Below are 23011 nucleotides of genomic sequence, written 5' to 3'. Positions count from 1 at the left end.
GGACCTCATAAAGAAAGGGCATTGCAACAGGAAGATGAAAGCAGCTTTTCTCTTTTCTTTTTAAAATAGTTTTGCCTATTAAGACAGCAAAGTATCTATTTTAAGAATAACTGGCAGGGCAGCTTGCACTACAGGTGCTCAAAACTTCGGGGGGGGGGGGGAGAGATAATCGGGCCTAGCAGCTGTAAATCTTTAAAACTTCATACTATAAAATAGAAGGTTTGTTAAATAAACCTTGCAAAAAACTGTCACCCTCACCCCCCACAGCCGTTTCAGCACACTGAGGCATGCTGTATTTTTGGCTAGCATGACTTCATTATTTCTCTTTTCTGCACTTTCTGTATGAAAGTAGGGCATGCATAAATGCCTCTGGCATAAGGGAGCTTATTAAGTACATGTATTAAACTTGTTTCTACACCACACAATACGGTTACTTTAGAGATGCTGAAAATGATAGCACTTCCAAGTTTTGACCTCATTTACTGAAGAGTGATTTTAATAGTGAAAAAAAACACTAATTCATCTCTTCACAAATTTATCAAGTACATTTGAATTCACACATTAACATTCAAGACAAATGGCCAATGTATCATGCCCGTTACTACACAATAAGTGACCTCATCTACTACCTTAAAAAAAGGACTGCATGATATATGTCCTAAGAAATTATACGAACAGGAAACAAACAGCTAACCTACTTTATATTAGTGCTGCAAGGACAGAGGAAAACGGAAAATATTTCTGTCTCTAGATTCCACCTTTCATATACAGGCAAGATTCAGCAACCTCACAAAAAAAATTTTTTAAAGCCTGTATTTTAACCCACAATAATTTTTGTTTAGAAAAAAGGTACAAGCTCTGTGCAAAATATATATAAAAAAGTAAAATTCTGTAAATTTAAATAGCAATTGCTTCACAAAATGATCTGCCAGTTATATGAATTGTGACTATTATGTGAATTGTTACACACCTGTTTCAACTAATTTATGGATCTGGAACTACTAATTTAGAAGCAGAGGTGTTTGTTGCACATTAAAGACATCCTCAAAAGTACACTCTATCAGGAAATTACTACCAAGCTTTCCCAAATGAAAAAATCCTATATAAGAAAGTAACAAGATTGTTACATTTTCTGCCCTGGATTAAATCTTAATATTTAAAAAAATATTAGCAAAATAAAATAGCATTCAGCTTTCCAAACAGGATACCTACATCTGCTGTGATGTCATTGAATTTTGTTATAAAGGCATGTTTCACAATATCCACTGCAATTTCTGAAGCAATCACCATGCAAACATCTGGGAATAACACCCAAAGATGATCTGAAGGTTGGAAAAAGCAAGTTAGACCATTTAAATTGACACCAATACTCAAAATGACAATTACAGAACTTGTGCTCAGCAGACAAAAATCCTCAGAGTCTGAAGCAGTATCTGCAACCTTATGCCACCCCTCAGCAGTTACTGTGCAAATTCTTACCCCATAATTGCTCTAGAAAGAGATCAGCACTATGCAATTATGCCACAACAAGGATCAGATTCTACAGCCTTTAAACTGTAAAGCTTTATTTTGACTAGGAAGACAATCTTTACACATATTAGATAGTAGGTGCTTAGTGTATAGGAGTAATAGACAAAGCACCTGCAGTTTTAGCCTCTTGGATGCTTAATGTAAGATTTAGGTTGATTGGTAACATTCAATCAAAATACATCACACAGACATGGGCTCAACATTATTAAACTAAAGTTTTAATACTCCTTATTAAAATAAAATCTAATACTGACCCAATATTTATTCAATATAGTATTAAAAACCCAAAGTATTATTACTATTACATTACAAACAAGTTTTTACAGAATCTCACACATTTCCATCTCAATAGCCTCACAAAATAAATTTGTCTAGGGTATCCTTCATCCTCAGTGCGCTTTCAGGAAAGGGGAGGGGTGGGAGGAAATCACTCAAGACAGTGTTTGAAACATAACTCTGCTTGTTTGTAGTGTAACAGCACAGTGATTCCATCCCATTTGATAGAAGCATATTACAAGAAAGCTAAGGTTTGAAAAACGAGAATATTTAATATTTGAGAAGTCAAGATTCCTCAATTAAGAGTCACCTTTATCCTAAGTCTTTCACATTGCCAAGGTAAGCAAGAAATATAGTTGTCTTAAAATGTTACCTATACTCGTGAATTTTATTTTTATACTGGTGTACTTACCTGGATTCCATGAGAACTGTTCCATATTTCTTAGACATACAATTAGTAGCAGCACATAATTGGTGAACCTCTCTTTTATATCTAGTGAAAAAAAAAGCTGTTAACTCCAAACATTTATTCATTTATTTGCATCCATAGATATGTATGCATGTTTATTCTGTATCATTTATTAAATCTTAGATTGATGATGTTTTCCACAGATTATTTGATCAGATTTTGGAGACAAAACACCCGTCTCCTTTCAAGCAATTTGCACAGCAAACACTTTCTATAGATTTCGGATATCAAAATTGTTATATACCAGACCAGTAGTGCAAAAAGGGGTCTCAAGTGAACTATTACACCTTATCTAGATGATTCCTACTAGTCTTTCCCACAGCAGCCTTAAAAAGAGAACAGCAGGATACACCAGTTAAATTATTAAAACCATAAAAGTCCCGTGACTTGCCCTCACAGACCAGACAGCTTTTTCCTCTAGTTTGGTACCTTATTTCCAGCAACAATCCATACAGAGTGCTCCAGGAATCAGCAAAGTTCTCCACATATTAAAAATACTTTCTGAAATTGTATTATTGAAAGATAGAATAAAACTTAATCCAAAATGTAAGGGTACCACCAATTAGGAAGTCTGACCAAGTCTTTTTAGAAGACAGTTATAATGAAAATCTGTGACGATATTGTTATTGTTTGTGACACATGTTAATGTGACAGTATTTCTCTGTGGGTACATCATCTTTGAATCCAAAGGATTCAAGATCTCCATGAGCAGTTCAAACAATCTAGAGTTTTCTACCAACTGATTTTAGTCAAAAATGAAAGGAAAACAAGGAAAGAAGAAAGAAATGTTCAGAAGAACACAAGCACCAAGTTGGACAAAGCACCTCTTGGTGTATGCTTAGTAATTGTTAGGAACTTCCATTTCTAATGGATTAGAGACCAAAAGACAATGTTGACAGCAGCAGTTACTATATTCTAGTGTAGCAATGTTCCTCATTTTATCACTTTTCTTAAACCCTCAGTAAGAAGTTTCAAAATATTGGCAACCCTGAAAGAAAGAAGCAAAAAGAAAATAAGAACAACCTCCCTAGGAGAGGGGGAGGAAGAACACACAAAATTCAAGTGTAAAAGAATGAGATGCATGCACAGATGTAAAAAGGCATATTCTTCAGTACATACACTTATCTCTTAGTATGGTGTGGAGGGGAGGGTCAGACAACACAGAACTAGTAGCAAATAGGGTGCATATGTTTGTGGAACAGACTGGGGAAGAAACAGGGATGACCTGTATAATAAAATTCAACACTAGAAAAAAACCCCACCACGTATGTGAAGCACTGGCCCTAATTTCCTGGTTTCCTGCAGATAATACCAACAAAGATTAAGCAAGGAATGCTCTTCTGTGCTGCTGAGTTCACCAAATACTACCCCAAATTACCAAAAGAACAGATTATCTTCTGATAAATCTAGTTATGAGGTATCAATAAACACTGTATATTCTATATTGCAAGTTCTACACTGCAATCATTAACAATATGAAAGCAGTCCCTGAGTTTTCAGCCTTTCACCCAAAATCTCTACAAAAATTTCATCCCGTTTTCCATAATGCATACTTCCAAACTGTTAAGTTTCATAACTGATCAGTATTGCTTAAGACAACACACAGATCCCATCTTCAGTATTTCAGATCACGTGGAAGCCGCTACAAGCAGGAATTCCAAAGCGTGAAGGAAGGATCTTAATTCAGACGCAAATGCTAGAAGCATGACTTATGCCAGTCTTTCCGGCCTTTGTTAACTTTTCGGTATGTGTTTGCTCACCAGTCCCCAGGATTGACAAGAAGGGACAAATCTGGGGGCTTCCTTTTCTCTTTATAGTGCAACAATAAGCATTTCCCCCTCTGTCACTAGTTTCAAGTACTGGATGTCAGGCTGATACCTGTTTTCTCCTCTCCTTATTTTTCCTGTTCTCACTGCCCTCTCCATTTTATCTCCTGACACAGCTGCTCAAGGCTACTCAAAGTGAGAGGAATGAGTGAGGCTGCTCTTTGTCTTAGCATTTCTCATCAGCCGAGTAATCAGAGAAGCAAGCAAGGGGGAAAGGGCATTTTACAGCAGCTTCAACAGTAACCACAAATTTATAAATTCATTTCATTTTCAGCCTCAAAGCTAATGGCAGAAGAGGCTCTAGGATATCTGGAACAGTCAGTGGTGATCACTTCTAAATCCCAATTAAAATTTCCAAACACAAAGTATACACCAATAATATTTCATTAGGAACCCCCCCCCCCTTTTTTTTTTTAAATAGGGAAGGGGAGTTCCCTTTACTATATAGTGCAACTTTTCAGGTCATGTGACGAACTATGGAGCAAGTGAGGCTATGTCTCTAAGCTTATTCTTAGAGACTTTACACTGCTAGGGAGCAAAAAAAAGAAAGGGAAAGCAAATTACTCCAAGAAGCCTGAAAGTGTATGGGGGAACCTGTGGGAACACTGACAAGTCACTGCTGTTGGTGCAGTTGTGAAGGTCATAGGTACTGGCAAAAGGAGATACCTCTTTTCTGCTTTAGCATGAAGAAGATTTGGGGGAGGCAGGGGGAGAGGGATCTCCAGTCCTCATTCTCCATCAGGACGATCCTTAATAACATACTGATATTAATAACATACTGACATTTCCATTTGGTTTCTAACATTCCATAAAGCGTTGGTGATAAACACACTGGAAACTGATCTTCAGTTAGAATACAGTGTAGCTTTAATATCCCTTTCCATTACAAGACAAGGTTAAATGATGGCTAAAACAACCAGCAGAGGACATTTTAAATGGTCTTCAGCTACCTTCACAAGCACATGATTAAGAAATTTGATTTCTTACTGTTTCTCTTCCTGAGTTTTGAAGAACTGACATCTACCACTAATTCAGATATGCTTATTCATTTCTCTGACTGATCCCTTGTCAGCACATACCACACATAGGCTATGTGTTAACACCTTGCTTAAACTCTCCTCTTAATAGCACAGGCCCTGAGTCTGGCCATACATCATACAATATACTCCCCATTAAAACACAGTTTAGACTGTTTCAAAACATGACAATTATGCTACTGAGTCTGCTTGTGATTCCGTACATCTAACGGTGGTGCAAGCGACTAGGTATGATTGTATCTTTTCAGTTTTGTTGAAAGCACATACTTCAGTATATTGACAAGGGAAAGGAAGAATCAGACCTTCCAAGACTCACTGTATTGGAGATTAGTAATCATGGGTTACAGTCTAACCATTATATTCCTTTCTCCATGAGGCTAAGTCATATGAGCTTGTTAGGGCTGTCATATAAATGCACTCAGTACACATTTATTTCAAAGCCAGTAAGGTGCATACTACTGTAAATGCAATAGGAAAAGCAGCAAGTAGTAAGTTCTTGCCATTAGTTCCATGAAGTAAAGCCCAAAGCAAAAGGATTGGGCAATATATTCAAACTAGATTTTAGATATTTTCATTCTGCTTCCATCATCCCTGCTTCCATTTCAATTGGAATGGAAATCTGTGCCCATACTAATAACACATTCTGACCTCCTATAAATCATTCAAGAAAATAGAGAAATGTTGTCCAAAAGGCTCTGATAGCAACAGAGACCCCAAATTTAATTGACAATCAATGTGTCAGAAAAGATCGTCACTTTTAAAAAACATGTAAAAGATTTCAGAAAAAGAAGCGGCAGGGGAATAAAAGGTGTTCCTCAAGCAGCACTGAATCTAGTGTGGACAAATGTTATTAACTAGCCAAAATCCCAGTCAACTAATTACCGGAACTCAGTCATGAAGGAACTGAACTCTGAAGAACAGAAGTATTTTCCAATGATAATCGGAATGGCAAGGAGACCCAGAATAAGCACAGAGATCCAGAAGTGACACTTCTACACATTTGCGTAGAAAAAAGTCTTTAGAACAGTCAATTATTTGTTTCCAAATTCCCTGATACATCACACTGGAATCCTGCATCAGGGATTATAAATTGTCTTTTAAGAAGTGACTGGAACACCAATGAGCTAAGAAAGATCAAAGGCAGAACAAGGAATGAAGTAAAGAGGCATTGGATAGACTATCTTTAAACCTACCCCTGCCTCCAAAATCCTTATCCCTAAATTGAAAAACTAGATTAGAAAATTAAATAGCCACATTAAGAAACAGTCTGAAGCCAAGAGACTAAAGGTAAACTAAGACTTGAATATTTTGACCAAAAGTAAATGGAGACTGAAAGATCAGAAACAAAGCAGAAATAACAGAATTAAGAAAAAATATACAAGAATTAAGATGATAAAAAAAGGAAATGAAATAACTGGCAAAGCTGAAGGAAATTATAAAATATGGAAAAGGAACAAACTGAAGTTCCAGAAACACTGTAAATAATGTTAAGCTTTTAAGATACGAGATTTAAAAACATGGAATAATCTAGCCAATTAGTCAACTGAGGAAAATAATGTATGTGTCACGTAAGCACTTTATCATATGAGATACAACTGTGCTTTTTAAAAAATTAGTTTGGAGCATAGCTTGAAATTAAAATAAGGCAGATTTAAAAGCATAAAGAAAGGCAGCATGCTGGGCTTTCAACAAGTAAAGAGTTTCTCTTGGTAATTATGGTCTCCTCATTCACTAATCCTGAACTCTACAAAAACACAGCTTGCAGGTATTTATTTCAAAAAGAGACTATACTATTTAGATTTAGTGAAATCTTTTTTCTGCTACAACAAAAACTAAATTTTAAGTCTCCTGTATAATAGTTTTCTCCTATGGCTACAGTGCTTAGATTGCTTGAGTGCATGCAAGTCCGCCAATAAATCAGGGTGACAATGCAGAAGTAGTTTTGCTGCAGCTGACAAGTCAGAACCGCAGAAGCAGATATGGCTGAAATCACAGATTCTTTAGCTACTGTCTCCAACAACTATCCAAGCCACAAGAACTGTGTTAACTTCCAGCACCGAAAGTAAATTTTGTATTTATTAGATAACCAAGTTATATCTTACGGTCTGTTCAGCTATTTTTTATGGACATGATTCCTAGATCCTTCTTGAAGGAATCCTTTTAGTTCTTAAATTCTATTTGAATTAGCTGACAAAGAAGAATTTTAAATAGCATCAGAACACACATAGTATGCCAATACAAGATGCACTTCTGTTTCAGTTGCAGGAAGTAAAACATTTAAAGGATAACAAAATTACCACGAAAATGAACAGATTTATTGCATCACACTGTTAGTAAGAACTGATCAATATTACTTCAGTTCAATTTCCAAAGATATGAAAAGCTTTCCTAAAAACCTGTCTACGTCCTATGTCTATTAAGAGAAAAAACACTATTTGTGAGCATTCTAAGGAGCGTTCCAGGAAAGGTAGTTATCAATTCGTAGGGAATAAACTAGCTTGTTCTGTGCACTCTTGTATGTACTCATCTACTTTCACATAATGAATGGCATCACTTTTTCCACTGAGTGATAAACAGAGACCTGATATTGCCATTATGGGTCTTCAATAATAGTGCTTAGCAATAAAATATTGATAAAACATCTCTTCTAGCATACTATCACTGGTGCTTTTTATGGAGAAAATTACTAGCCATTTCTACTAGCAGTCCCTCATTTATTTCAAGACTTAAATCAATCAAAGAAAGAGGACTCGTCTTTACAATAGGAGAGTGCATACTTGTAAGATGTTTTCTGAGTTCTCTCATTGACGAGAGACAACTTAAGAGAATGTCTATTTGTTTTCTGTGAATATTTCAGCAATGAATATCACTTTCAGATGTTCTCACTGGGAAGTTACACTTTATAGTTTTAAATGTTTAAACCTTGGCATAAGAAATGCATACCATTAGAAAATGATGAACATCAACCATACTGGGAAGATTATTCATTTTTTGGCTTTTAAGAACTTATGAAGAAGATTTAAGAGCTAGTTTTTCTGTTACATTAAATATTTACCTTTCCATATGAGCCTTTCATCCAAAGGAAGGGAAAAAAACCACAACCCCCCCCCCCCCCAAAAACACACACACAAAAAACAAAAAAAATCCCACACATCAAGAGCCAGATTTCAAAATCTGAGGCAGGCCTGCTAAAGACATAACTTGAAAAACATCTAAATTACCCATCTTTTTTTAAAAAAAGCTACATTATTTTTTCCTGTTAAGTGTTTAAGTTTTCAGTTTTAAAAAAGTAGTTGGAATGAAAGAAGACATTCTATTTCATTTACATATCTGTATAAATATTTTTTGCTTTTTTTGTCAAAAGTAATAGAAATAAAAGCATTCAAAGTTCAGAAAAATAATAAAAATTAAAAGTTCCAGCACAACCATAAAGTGCTATTGCTATTATTGTTTTTTTAAACCAAGAATGCAATATTTTAGGTGGCTAGTATCACTAATAAAAAGAACCTCCATTAAATGACACTTAAAACATCTTTTCCTGATGAGACACTCGGGCAGAAAGTTTGCAAATTTTATACTAAGCAGCAGTATCACAGTCCAAAGTGCCAGAAGCCTAACACTTATCCCCTAAGCACCACCTACTATTATCTTACTAGCATGTCAATTTAAAATCATCTCTGATATGTCCTAAGAAACATGCTTTTTTTAATCATTCTTTTCTTCACAAGCCAGCTATTTCATTTTATCTCCTTACATTATTTTTGGAAAAACATGGTATTTCAAGATGCATCCTCAAAATTGCCAAACAGTATGCATTCTGGGACCACTGTAAATACAGTACAAAGTCAACTTTACAAAGAGATGAAACTCTTCAGAATGTCTATACTCTGAAACTCTAGATACTGTAACTTATATTTGAAATTACTATTTAATAAATAAATTGAGCACAGAGCTGATAAGTTGATTTAGAGCCTTAAAAATAAAAACTAGCTATTTAACCAGTGTTCCTAGAAGTAGAATTCCATTCTCATGCTACTGAACCAAGTAGTAATAGGGGAGACCCGGAATTCAAGTCAGAATGCTCATTCACATGAAGGTAAAATTATTTTTTAAACAACAAACTAAAAAAATCAGTTTCTTATTTCATTGTCCTCTGATTAGCATAGCTATACATACCGCTATTTGACATTTGAAAAAGATTGTTCTTCTCAAACTTCTTGAAAACACTTCCTTTTATTTCAACAAACTGCAATTTTTAAAAACAGTTGGTTAGTTCTTATTGGTAACAAACCAGTGTAAACTAATCAGACAAAGATTATGAAAAATATGCAATATGATACACTAAGATGAAGAATGTTGAAAAAAATTTAGAGCGACTATAAAATAAAGCTCCTCCACACTCTATGCAAATATATGCCACAGAACAAAGTGATGCGGAAGCATGGCATACAGGTATTTCAACTCTTGCATTTATTTATGTAGCACAATAATATTCAGAGCTGTTAAACTCATGCCATACTTACATTATTGGACATCATGATGGTAAGCAATGATTTATTGTGGGAGTTGAAGGCCACATTAAGGGTTGTTGCTTGAACCATTATAAGAATGGCATGCAGGACTGTAGATAACAAGGTTAAGGAAGCATATTTGGAAATGATTTTTATGCACAGCAGTATTAATTAAATGGCATCAAATCCCAGATTTCCTACTTTGTTTCCAAAATTCCTAATAAGAAAAAAGTTTCTCTATCTCCCTAGCAACCTAGATTTGCAGTAAGACAGCACTTAAATCTTTGAGTAAAATTCTGCATTACTTCAGTAAGTTTGAGACCTCATCCAGTATATGATAGAAAACTAGCTCAACACAAGAATATTTCTGTTCTAACATTCATACATACATGCTATATTTGTTCCAGCTCTGCAGCACGTATAGTGTACCCAGAGTGCTTTATAACATGTAATAACTATGTTAAGTTTTCCTGTTCTAAAAGAGCTCGATGGCATCAGAAAGGAGAAATAGCAATATACACTGAAGAAAAAAAATTTTGAGATAAAGGAATAGCATTGGGATTTCACAGAAAACAGGGGAAGGCACAGCAATTCTAGATTTATCACCACATCTATCAGACTATGTTTTTCTTTACAGGCCATCTTTATCAGTTCACCTTAAGGTTACTTCACTGCAAACTAGTTAGAGTTCCTTCTTAGTATGTGTTTGTCCCTTCATGCACTTTACTATAGTAAGCATATTCTCCAGCTGCTGAAGCCTGGGCATCTCTAAGTAGTATGTATTTGGTCTTCACATACCTACTCTTACCCACCAACTTAAATGAGTTAAATGACCTGTTGAAGCTAATTTCCCAGTTGTCTGTATTTACCATTCTTTGGTTCACATCATGAAGTGGTTCTGAGTACAAAAAAAAGTCATATTCCTTGCAGAGAAAACTAAACCAAAATACGTCCTCCAACCACTAACGGTTTATGGGACCGACCAGGTTAGGACGAGTCTGAAGAAACTTCTGCCTCCTGAACAAACATATACAGTGCAGACATTAAGGCCTCAGCATTAACTGATCTCTACCAATCTATTTTATGAGCACCACTTACTAATGTAGACACAGCCCAAGAGAGCATGTTTAATGGAACAAGTCTCATGGTAATATCAAATTAATCTCTCACTGGCTTTTCCTTAAGGACTCCATATTATCTCTACAGGCAAAATTTTAGCTAACCTGACCACTGAATTCTGACAGGAGCTCTTTACAAAGTCCTGACTCCAAATGCTCCAGGATCAAACTCAGTATATTTGATCATGTTTGCTGCAAACAGATATACAGACGGTTAGCCCAATCACTGAAATATCAGCTATCAGAGAAACAAGAAAGCTGCCATTTGTATTATCACAGTAAAGTAGTCAGTGTTCTGTGCACCTAGTAAATGAACTGCTGTTAAGATTATCTGAAGATATCAAAGCCTTGCACTACTTTATTGCTTCATCCAATGCATAATTAGGAGTAATGAACTTCCCCTTGTTTGTTTGTTTAATGCACTTTGCCTTGTTTGTTTACTGAACCGTGGTCATCTTGTGTCACATAACTCGAACTGGTTCCGAGTCAGTGGAAAGCAGTGCTGACAAGCCTGAGCACTGCTAAGAGCCGATGCAAGACAGGCTTTTAAAGTTCAAACACCTCATAACTCATTCTCATCTGTATATGCTCCAGTCTACCCCTACAACCATTGGTTATTGTTGCTTTGGCAGTTAAAGATGAAAACAAGACTGACCTATATTTATGCTAAATATGAGGCAATTAGTTCCCTTTTTGCTGAAAGAAGGGAAGTACCCAAATTGTATAAAAAAGCCTACAAATATCCACCCCCCCCCCCCCCCACAAAAGACAGCTTGGTCCTCACACTGAGAATTAGGCAGTTCTGCTGGCATCCTATTATAATCACTTTAGACAAATTAGAAGCTAACAAGAAGAAAGCATGCAAGCATTAAAGTTGCTACACTTTCAAGAAAATACTTTCAAGCTAGATGGTTATAACATTCCACTAAATAACAAATCCACTGGCTTCAACACCTCCTGTGACCCAAAAAATATTTAGCACAAAACAGAATTAAGTTTCTAAAAATATCCAGCTACTGTCTTCTACTTACTACACTTCAGGTATTAGTAAAGTTGTCTACTACTACAGTAGAATACCACTACAAAGGATTTTCTTTTTTTTTTAAAGCAGGTAAAAGTTTTTTTTGTTTTTTTTTAAACATAGCAGTGGCAATTTATTTTGAAAGTAAATGAACATTAATTCAGGAATATAATAGGTTTGTCAAATATATTTAAAAAAATAATTCAAAACAATTACTGTATAATTTTTTAATCTAGAAAGTTTTGTAATTTGTTGAAGAAAAAAGGATACAGACATAAAGCACTGCCATGAAGAAGTGAGGAATCACACCTATATGAGCTCTTTTTCTCTCCTTAGGTTCTGTAGCTGTCCAATACAGAGCATCCAAAATATCTTGTCCAAATGAAGAAAACAGACGATCTGCCACCTAAACAAGAAGATCTTTTTACTTCCTAAAAGCAATGTTTCTTTTCCTTTAAGACACTTGAATATTCCACCATAATACACCCCTACCTAAAAATAAATAAATAAATGAATTTCACATCTTTTTCATTTCTTGTTGCCAAAAGGGAAAGTTAGTTTGGAAAAACTACAAACATCCAACGTGTAATCCAAAGAATATATGCAGCAAGTAGGAAAAAACCTAGACAGTGGTAATGCTAAAGATAGGAAAAACATGGACAGCAAACCAAGTTGGTAACTCAGTACCACAGCAAGAAAGGTCAAATGGAATTCCACCAGTTCTCAACACTCCATAATTAGCAATCACGTAAAGCTGAAGATCATTAAGAGGAAAGGCTGTGAAGCACTTTTTTTTTTTATTCCTACATGTTCAAGTTTGGTAATATTAAATTTAAGCTGCATAAGACAACAGGGAAAAAAAACCACTAAAAATCAACTCTGCATTACAAAGCACATGTCCAGCTAAAATAAGAGCAATCTTTATCTGCTTACAAAACCAATCAAATTGAAATAATTAAGTATGACAAACTCATCACCTCTACTTAATAAACACAAATAAGTGATGTTTCCTCTGACTGTCTTTTTACAAGAGAAAAACAGTTTTAGATATGTTAAAACAGCAAGTAGCAAAATAGAACTGAGTATAAGATGTAACTGTAAAAACTGAACCATACCATATTATCTAGAAAATAAATTCACAGGACAACATAAGTAACCAGATTTAATTATTTCCTGGCTTTGCTAATTAACAGTTTTAAACGTAAGGATACTGCAGAGAGAAATCATATGCTTTAACTTTTTCAAGTCAACATTCACTGAGATTTCCTAAGATATGAAAAAATGAATAAAAATAATTTTACTGAATGCCTCGACCTGCACTACAACCTGCTACTCTAAACATAATCTATACATTAAAATGAACTAAGCCATGAGCTGATGAATTACCATAAATCTGAAGGTCAAAAATGTTAGTTCAAATGATATTTACAACGGCATAGTTTTCGGCTTTTACATTTTGTGAGTTGAGGTAGTCTGCATTCTTTGGTTCCTGCTCATTGTGATTAACCACCAAGTAACCATAGCTGGTGTGGTAACACCCACTACAGAATGCTTACAGAGTTTGGTAAGTTTGTCCACAATATTGTGAGGGTTTTAATAGGTAAAAATGGTGGGTTTGTTTTCCTTTTCATTTTAACAATTCTGTTTCTTATTCAATGGGATAGAATATATTAAAACCCACTACACAATATTGTTGATTGCTTTTCCAAATGTGACTTACCTAAACCCTACATGCCGGCTCCAGGCTCCAGCAGAATTCCATGGTGAGTGCTGTCACCAGCATAACGCACACTGGGGCTTCACAAGGAGCAGGAGCCGGTGGGTCTGAATCTAAAAAAAGAGAAGTGCCATTTAAGCCAATTGTGCTGAATGCTCTCCTTAGCCTGGCTATCTGGAGCATTCAGCACATAATTTGAAGATTTTGCATTCCTTTAAATCTGTCCAGGACAATACCCTCTGGACCTATCAAGAGCCGAAAACATTAGGACATTGTAAACATCTCAGTCAGTAATTTAACTAAATTAAAAATAAAAAATAAAAAAAAATCCTAGTTTGACAATTTGTGAAAGTGTAAAGTTTATTATTTTAAGAAAATGCATATTTAACATGTTCTAAAAAAAAGCTTATTTCTTGCATTAGTAACAAACATTTATAACAAAATTCACTGAAGCAGTCTCAACAAGGCAATATTCAAACTGTTGAAAGCAGACTTTCAACCAAATTTTTCAGTGGGACACCATGTCATTTGCTACCAATAGTGCAGCTGCAACCTATCCTTTCAAGGGAGACAAAAAAACCCCAACAAAACAAACAAAACCCCCCCCCAAAAAACACTCCACAACCCATGCCCTCTCGTTTGGTATGCAGGGTTTCATAACTGACCAAGGAAATTAAGTACTGTTTCCAGCTTTCAACTTCGAAGTCTAATGTAAATCTAATAACTATAGTAACTGAGCAGTAAGAGACTTCCTTCTTTCCTGCTCCCAAGTTAAGAGAGGAAACTCATGTAGTACTTTAGCTGAGAAACACCTCTGGTTTTGCTAAATGTAGCAAAGAAATTCAACTTCTCTCCGTTTGGAAGAGAATGGTGGGTGCCTTCCACTGAAAACACTGCAGTCTGTTTTCAAATTATGAAGTATGTAGTGCTGTACTTCCTTGGCATTTACAGAAGTGACTTGAAGTCTTCTTGAAATAAAAAGAAATTACTATTTTGAGCACTTGGATTTATTTGCAGAATGATAATCTCTTAGATTAAGGGGGGGGGGGGAAGAGAGAGAGAGAGAGAGAGAGAGAGAGAGAATGTTCCCTACAGAACTACAATCCACACAATAACTCAGTGCCAATTTAATATTTTTAATTTTAGATTTGCTGAAAAACATGCAAAAGAAACAAAACTATTATGATTAAAAAAAATGAGGTGGCTTGTATGACATTTGCTTCATGTAGGGTATGAAGTCTGTTCCTTATTAAATATTATCATTTCTCATGAGGAAAAACAAGTGTCTTTAGACAAAATATTTAGATTATGCACAAGGTGTAGCTCAGTTTTAGTAGTCTTCAAGCAAAGGTACCACAGATGCTCAAACACAGATTAATAGATTATTCAGAGATCCTGAATCACTGGTAGAGTAACTCTTGTACACAGCTGTGACTGAGTCCTTTTAAGAGGTTGTATCACTAACATGTCCTTTGTTTGCAGGTCTGAGATAAGACTGTAGCCATAAAAAGCCTACCAAAGACATCATTTACTTTGTGAATTACTGATCACAAGAGTGGAAATAAAATCTAATGTTTTACATTAATAACAAGCTAGAAGTAGTTAAGTTTTTCCCAGGACTTCTCTTTATCTTACCTCCCAAACCAGATATTTCCTTTTCTTGTTTCTCTACATTCATCTAACTTATTACTTATGTACTCAGGCTTCTGTCTGACAGCCAGGACTGAGAGAAGTTAAGCAGTAATTTGTATGTTCTTGTTTATAAGGAAAGGTATAATTCCATAATGAAGGGTTTAAAAAACGCAAATTCCATGTCTTCTACCATCTTCCTTCTCTGTTCTCAAAATCTTCTCACTGTTTCAAATCAACAGTTTGTTTGTCTCAATGAGTTTTTGAACCCATACATTTGATTTCTTACATTTCAGTTTAAGATATTTCTTCTTCCCTTCCCATTTCTCAGTTCTCATTCAACTGAATTGATCAATGAACTACAGACAATATGTAATATGAAACAGGATCTACAAAATTTATTTTTTCATTAACTTGTCTGTTATACTACATTTACATTTAATATAATGGGGATGTGTGTGCATTTGTGAGAATGAGAGACGGGCCAAATTTTAAATACTGTACAAATATTCTAACACCACAATATTTTAGATATCCTGAAAAAAGCATGCTTGACACTTTGATACCAACATTCTTACCTCAAGCATGTTATAGATGATGTAGAGCTTTATGACAGACTGTCCCCTTATCAGATGATACATCATAGAGTAGTCAACATAGTGCATCATGAAGTAGCAGATGACCAGTATAACTCCTTTGAGAATGTCACATACCTGAGCAGGTTGCAGCAAACGTCTATCACTAAAATACAAAGTGCAGAAAGTTCCACTAAATGTCACATACTCACAAAATAGAAGTGTCATCAAGCCAACATGAATTTACAGAAGCTGTTAATCAAGAATATTATGCAGCTTACTACTGACTCTTCCCCTCCCCCTCACTTCCCAAAACATATGGAACACCCTACACTATGAGACAAATTTATAGATCATACTTGTTAACGGGATCATCTTCTCTCAATTGCCAAAGCCACATCCATTTAGTTAATATTTTGTATTTGTTGGGTAAGAGCTCTGCTTGGTAAGAACCTTCTGCATGAATGCCCTTTGGCTTTTAAATCACCTTCCCTTTTCCAGCCAGTTCTGCTTATCAATTTGACTTCCTCAGTTACAAAAATGTTTGACTTATCCAAAAGAAAAGAAAATGAAGCAGGCATCTTCAAACTCAGTATAATTGATCAGATGCTGAGAAATGGGTTATGAACAGTGCAATTCCATATCTCTTTTCAGCCTGCAGCATCCTCAACAGAATTTTACAGAGCTTGAGGTTGATCCTGAAGCAATGAAGTTTTCTATCTGTAGTGCCAGGGATAACTGAAAAGACTAACTGAATCATTACACAATTTAATCACATAAACTAAAACTACGGAAAGCATGTGGCTTTACCTCAACTGCCACAACACCAGCCATCACATCAGGCATAATGTAACTGTAAGCAATATTTACCTGTCAATGCTCACTCTCAGTTATTTAGTATTAGTAGCATGCTAAGCATTTTAAAAGTCTTCAAATTAAATCAAAGAGTTATTTGAGAATTAAATATCAAAATACAGAAATAATTTCTATTACATGTATTTTTTTAATATACACTGAAAGGCTTTCACTGAAGTTGCAACTAATTAGCAGAATATAAATTATGAACTTTAAATTTCTGTATACTTAAGCACAGAGATGAGACAATGCTCCCAAAACCTGGTAATGTGTTTGGAGAAAAAGTTTAGAATGGCCTCCAGGAGTCAAGACATTTTAGAGGCCTTGTGGACATGAGTCAAAAATCCCAGGTACATGATTCACATCCTATTTAAGTACAGCATCATTTGCACTAGCAGGAAAGTTGTACTTTGGGTTTCTTTGGTGCCTTCCATTCAAAAGGAGAAAATTTCAAAGCACACAATCGAATCATACATCACATCACAGTATCCAGGGAACCACGCTGAGTTTAATTCTATAATGGGCAAGTATATTATATTCATTCTAGAAGTATGAGAGTAAGAAAGGTTCCAGGACTCCTAGATCTACAGTTGTTATTCTGATCAGTGTAACCACTACATTTAATACACACTTTCTGTATAATCTCTGTATTAGAACTACTATTCTATTAGAATAGTAGAATTCAACCTAGTCCAGCACACCAGAACTCTTTAGGGTGGCTTTCTCATCCTATCTCACTTTTCAAAAGCCATCAAGTAACAGTAAACCAACCATGTCACAACATTTTTTCAGACAGTCCTTGACATTAAGTTTCAGTGAAGTTTCTTCCATTTTTCCCACAAGCTGAGTTTTAACTGAAGCACCTTGATTTCTAGACAAGAAAAGCTGAAAGTCTGCACTTTCTAGCACTTCCAATATTCACCTATTATCTAAAGAACCTATGACTATTCTCTTCTTACAGAACAAAAAAATGCACCCTCTCCACTCAAAAATTACATTTTAAGCTTTATTACTCTATTTAACTACTTTTAAATGATTATTCTTATTTAAATATATTTACACGTTAAAACGTTTACAGATTTAAGCAAGCCTGTGCTGATGGTAACTATTCACAAGCTGAGAACACAGCATGTTCCCTTTTCTCCAGCCTACTTCACTTTTGGAAGTGTACTCAAAGAGTTATTACAGCATTAGCCCTCTGACCAACACTCATTCTGCAACATGGACTGAGCTAAATTGGAAAAAGATATTTTTACTCCACAACAGTAATGCCAGAGCTTTGAACTATATAGAAAAATAGCTCAATCTGAAATTGTTGTTCAGGAGCTTGGCTTCTTCACTCTTCCAGCCAACCCCTTATCATTAGAGAAAGAAGTATTTGGTAGAGAGACATGGATCAGCAGAGACACCCCCACACAAAGAGTCTCTAGTAAAGTGATACAACATACTACAGAAACAAAGCAACACACAGAAACAATCTGCTGTCATAAAACTTAAACAGTTTACCTCAGCAAGCAAATCTCTCCATTTGTGTTCCTGAAACAAAGTGTATGGTATTTAAATAAAAGGGAATTCCTTTACTAGGTTTATATAGATTAAATGTATATGGTTTCCACTGCTGCAGAATGCTGCAGTTAACAAAATTTCTCCCTGCCCCCCACTGCAACCAAACCACAAAAGCCTTCACTTTTCTCATATGTCCACAGTTTAAAACTATTAGATTGAACAATCAGCAACTGTAATCAGGTTTCACCAATAAATTGTATGATTAATACATATGAAAAGATTTCATAAATACTAGTTCGAGCAGAAGAAAGCCTTATGTTTTCAAAAATAATTGGTGTTAAGTAGCTTTTAACACAATGTATACTCTGTTTACAGATTACCAGCTTAATTTACACTACAAAAGTTAAGAACAGTCTGACTGAGTTCAGGAAGAGGTATACCCAGCCCAGTATCCTGTCTTCTACCTGGCCATAAGGGAAGAGTTATAAGAACAAGTCACGCAGATATTGTCCCTAATTAAGGTTATTTAGTATTAATTGCTTATTGTTAACATTATTTAAGATGCAACCAAAGCATATGTCAAGCCTCCCAATCACTCCCTGGCACTAAAGTCTTATAACAGGTCCAGTTCTAGTCTATTAAAAAGGATTACCATTAAAAAACAAACACACACACACACAACTGCTGTTAGAAGAGTTGAGCAGTCATGTACGTCAACATTCCTGAAGATTGACTTTCTTAGAGCTGCTAGTGATCAGTGTCCTCTACCTCCTTCTCTGAAGACCTACAGTCACAAACTCAGTACTTCTACAAATTGTCCTTAGGGACTGCTGGAGGCACCACAAAAAGGGACTAAAATAACCTCACAGCAGATATGGCCCTTCTTGTCTATCAGTACTCTTACCAATGTGGCCACACGCTAACATATGGCAAAGGAAGCACGGCTAGTACTATTTATGCAAGAAAGAAAATGGAGAAGAACCTGGAGACACAAATAATGCTCAGCTACTTCCCAGTTTTAAAAGTATGGCAAGGTACGAATTTTTATGATAGAATGGCACCTTGCTGAAACGCACTAGTAAGCACAGCATGCTTATGAAGTTTCTGCAGCAGTCTTTCAGGAACATTTTCATAGGAAGAATGCTGTGAGGTCCACATATCAATACAGACTGAGATCTTGTTTTTAATCTAGAAAACCTTTAACATAATAATGTTCAAAGATGTGAAAAAGCTCAACCACAAGTTCAGCTCTTGTTAAAAAAAGAACAAAAAACAAAAAAAGTTCTTCTATAGCAAGTGTTTCTTTTCCACGTGGCTCCCCCCACTTGGAATATTAAGCAACAGCAGTTCCTCTTCAAAGGCCTTTCACACTGCTACCTCCATTATTCAACATACAGGAATCTTATTCTTGAGTTAGTGCTTTACATTTGAGCTAGTTGGCTCAAGTGCTGCTGCTGTTCAAGACCACAGCGCAGCAGAGACACAGTTATTCTGTGCTGTTAACCCTACCACTCTCTTCTGCTTGTGTTGATTTTCCGCAGTATGGCTCCTCTCTCTTGAGTAAAACTAACACAGAAAAAGTTCATATCAAAGTAAATCACCACCACCACAGCTGAAGACAAACTCTAAAAAAATAGATTACAAATGCTCTTCTGAACATGGTATCAATTCTGAAACCTAACTTCGGAGAATACTATCATACAAAGGTGCAAAGTCACAGACAGCTTTCCACGTACTGCAAAGACAAAGGTATTCTGAAAATATGCTGGGTACAGAACAAGCTGAATAACTATCACTATGGTTCAATTCAAAGGCTGCCCCAAAGGGTCAAGCCAACTGCAACTGATTGCTGTGCCTTGCAGGAATCAAGCTTTTAAGGAGTAGAGTACATTCAAATAATGTATTTAGTGAATTTTACTTTTCAGTCTTCAAAGACACTTGATTTAGTTTCTTATAAGTCTGTAATAAGGAAGGACTATAAAAACTTAAGTAAACATTCCATTGATTGTCTTCAAAGTTTTAACTAAAAAAATAATTAATTTTCTATTCAAAGTTGTGCAGTAAGTCATCCACAAGAGAAGCAGAACCAACAGTAACATTGTGACAACTTTCAAAACACATTTATTTTAAAAGAATGCACAAAAATGTCCTTATAGTTTCAATTTCCTCAGTTCGACGACAGAAGAGCCTCAACTCTCGGTATTTCAAAGCCATAACCAGCACAAGGAATTATTGCAAAGGCAGACTACAGGAAACTGCTTTCTTGTAAGTGAAAAAGAACAAGATTCTTTTGGCATTTAAAATCTATTTCAGTGTTATTTTGTTAAACACACTTAAGAAAACCCTTTAGATTGACTAGACAAGTAATCTGGAGTCTACAGCTAACATGCTTCCGATTAAGAGACACTAACTATGACTACTTCATAAATCTATAAAAGCATTTCTTGTTCCATTCCATTGCAGCAGGATCCTTTTCTGCTTTGGTTAATAACATTTACAAAAGGATTTGGAGGTGTGGCTCTGAATATAATATGGGATAGGGATAATTGTTTCCCACAGAGACAAGGAAATCCAGTAATTAAGGATTAAGTCTAACAGATTTGTCACCTTTCGGCAAATATGCAGAAACACCTGCAAAGCCTGCAGTTATGAACTGATGTAGTCACTGTTCTGTGAGCACTGAACATTACTGTTTTAGTATGTAATCAGGCTCCATATACCTACTAATTACACTAGTTCAACCTGTATTTGTCACAAATCGGTCCCATCCTTCCCATGAAACTATTTAATACATTTATGAACACACAGGCCAATGTGTTTTCATGCCTCACTCTCAGAACGTCTTAGCGATCTCATTTTGCACAGTATTTTCTGCAGTCATTTTTCCTCAATACATATTTCCATGTATTGTCACCAGTAACTCAGTAACTATGTTCACACTCAATGCCACCACTGGAAAATACTTTCAGAACAATCTTGAACACTAAGTAATTTCTTGATTAATATCACACACAATTTGATAATGCTGTATTCATCATCAGTGAATTCTAGAGAATCTTAAAAATTGAAGAAAAAAGCCAGCATTGTCCAAAACTGTGATAACTATACAAAGATCCAGACACGGACAAGAAATAGAAAGCATAAGTTCTGATGTTACTTTCAAAATCTTGCTTGAAGGAAGGGAACGAAGGGGTAAAAAATGGACAATACTGAACTACTGAGGAAGTCCAGAAAACACTGAACAGATGAGAAGCTGAAACAGCTTAAATCAACCTCTTTCAAAAAAGTTGGCTTTTTATTTATAAACATATATATATATATATATATACACACACACACAGTTGTGCATGAAGGATGACAGAATATAGAAGGGAAGATTTCACATGAAAATTAGTTATGTTTTTTTCTTGTGAGTGGAAAAGGAGAATAAAAATAAAGAACATCATGACAACCATTTTATTTTATATTGAATTATTCCTGTTATAAAAGATAAAGCAATAAAAATCTTCCTATAATAATCAGTGGGTCTTTTCCTTCAAAGCTATCCCAGACATACAGTGAGGTAACAGAAATAAACTAAACAAACATGTTTGTTTTAGTGTGACTTAGCTCTCAAAAGATAATATCTAGAGGGCCCATCGTCCAAGATGCAGTACTTCTAATATTTTATTGGATTCTAGAAATGAGTTATGTGAATTGCTTCACAATTTGGCTGTTTATTCAGCTAAGTATCTTTCCAATCATAACTTCCACACATCACAAGCCAATAAATAAGTGGATTCAGTGTACTTGCATTGTCCTCCAAGGCTCTTTATTAAGATGCAAGATTTCTATCTTTTCACCTCCTTTTTTTCCTCCCATTATTTCATTATTACTTCTAACATTTTTGCTCTAAGTCATACCGTCTAAATATGCTCTTCTCAAAAATAAAAAAAAAATTTACAAGTGATTTCATTATGCTAAGCCTCAAATTCTCAAGTTTAGCTGTACTAGACTACCAAGGAATCAAATTTAATTAAACTTCTTCAAAGTCTGTTTATAGGAAAGAAAAGCAAGAGTCATCCATTCTTTACATTATCTGCTATATAAAAATCTTGTCTTGCTTTATCACCTCCACTAAATACACTGAGCTGTTTAAACATAAGATAATCCTTCAATATGCATAAATTCAAACTGAAAATCCAAATATTCCTCCATGAAGAAGCCTACAGATAAACTTTCTGACACTGTTTAACACTAATTAGTAAATTAAGACAACACACAAACACAAGCAGGGATTTCAGTGTTCTACAGCACATATTTAACAAGATATTCAAATTACTCAGTCTTTGGGTACCTTTACCATTACGCGTGCTAACTGCCAAAAATTCCACTGAATCTCCACTGAAACAAATCCTTATGCCTCCAAATAATAAAGTTATACAACTGCATGCTTAAGGAATATACAAACTCATTACTCACTTTAATACAAGTAAGCAAGACACAAGCCTTCCTGTTACACCTCCCTATTACACCATCCTGTTTCTGTCCGGTCAGTTAAAAGGTGAGGATGGCACAGCCCGACGCTTACCATGCTGCGTCCGAGGCAGCTGGCCCCATGGACCTGCATGGCAAACTTGTACACTGCGCTGACTGGCAGCGGCCAAGAACTGCAATTCAGAAAACAGCAGTCTACTCTAGCAAAAGTGATTTTTCCGAACACTATTCATAAGCTCAAGATTCAATGCTCATTCTTTACCAAACTTGCCAGTTTATGGTCTCTTCACCTTAAAACACATTTTGAAAATGCACAAATCTAAGTTTTGCCTCCATTTATAAAACCCTGCAATTTGTAATATGTTATCCTTAGTAAGGACTTGTTAAGTGAGAAAAAAGCAATTTCCCATATAAAAAATTAGAGAAAGTTATTTTGTCATTCTACAGACAACCTCAGTATATCCT

The 23011-nt window shown here is 35.4% G+C and overlaps 1 protein-coding gene across 4 annotated transcripts in view; it reads right to left on the bottom strand.

The window, feature by feature from the left end:
* The window catches only part of TAPT1 (transmembrane anterior posterior transformation 1), a 51944-nt gene that overhangs the window by 12395 nt on the left and 16538 nt on the right, over positions 1-23011 (bottom strand). For 3 of the 4 annotated variants that reach the window (XM_067298200.1, XM_067298202.1, XM_067298203.1), the window contains 6 exons: positions 15713-15875; positions 12059-12194; positions 9662-9759; positions 9315-9384; positions 2219-2299; positions 1213-1322 (listed from right to left, as the gene is read on the bottom strand). In XM_067298200.1, the coding sequence (XP_067154301.1) occupies positions 1213-1322; positions 2219-2299; positions 9315-9384; positions 9662-9759; positions 12059-12194; positions 15713-15875 (658 nt within the window). The remainder of the gene's footprint in view (positions 1-1212; positions 1323-2218; positions 2300-9314; positions 9385-9661; positions 9760-12058; positions 12195-15712; positions 15876-23011) is intronic. The other variant, XM_067298201.1, reaches the window with a different exon arrangement.

The sequence above is a fragment of the Apteryx mantelli genome, chromosome 5 (assembly GCF_036417845.1).
Source record: "Apteryx mantelli isolate bAptMan1 chromosome 5, bAptMan1.hap1, whole genome shotgun sequence".
Classification (NCBI taxonomy): domain Eukaryota; kingdom Metazoa; phylum Chordata; class Aves; order Apterygiformes; family Apterygidae; genus Apteryx; species Apteryx mantelli.
Note: the sequence above shows the minus strand (reverse complement) of the source record. Positions and strands in the feature narration are given on the sequence as shown.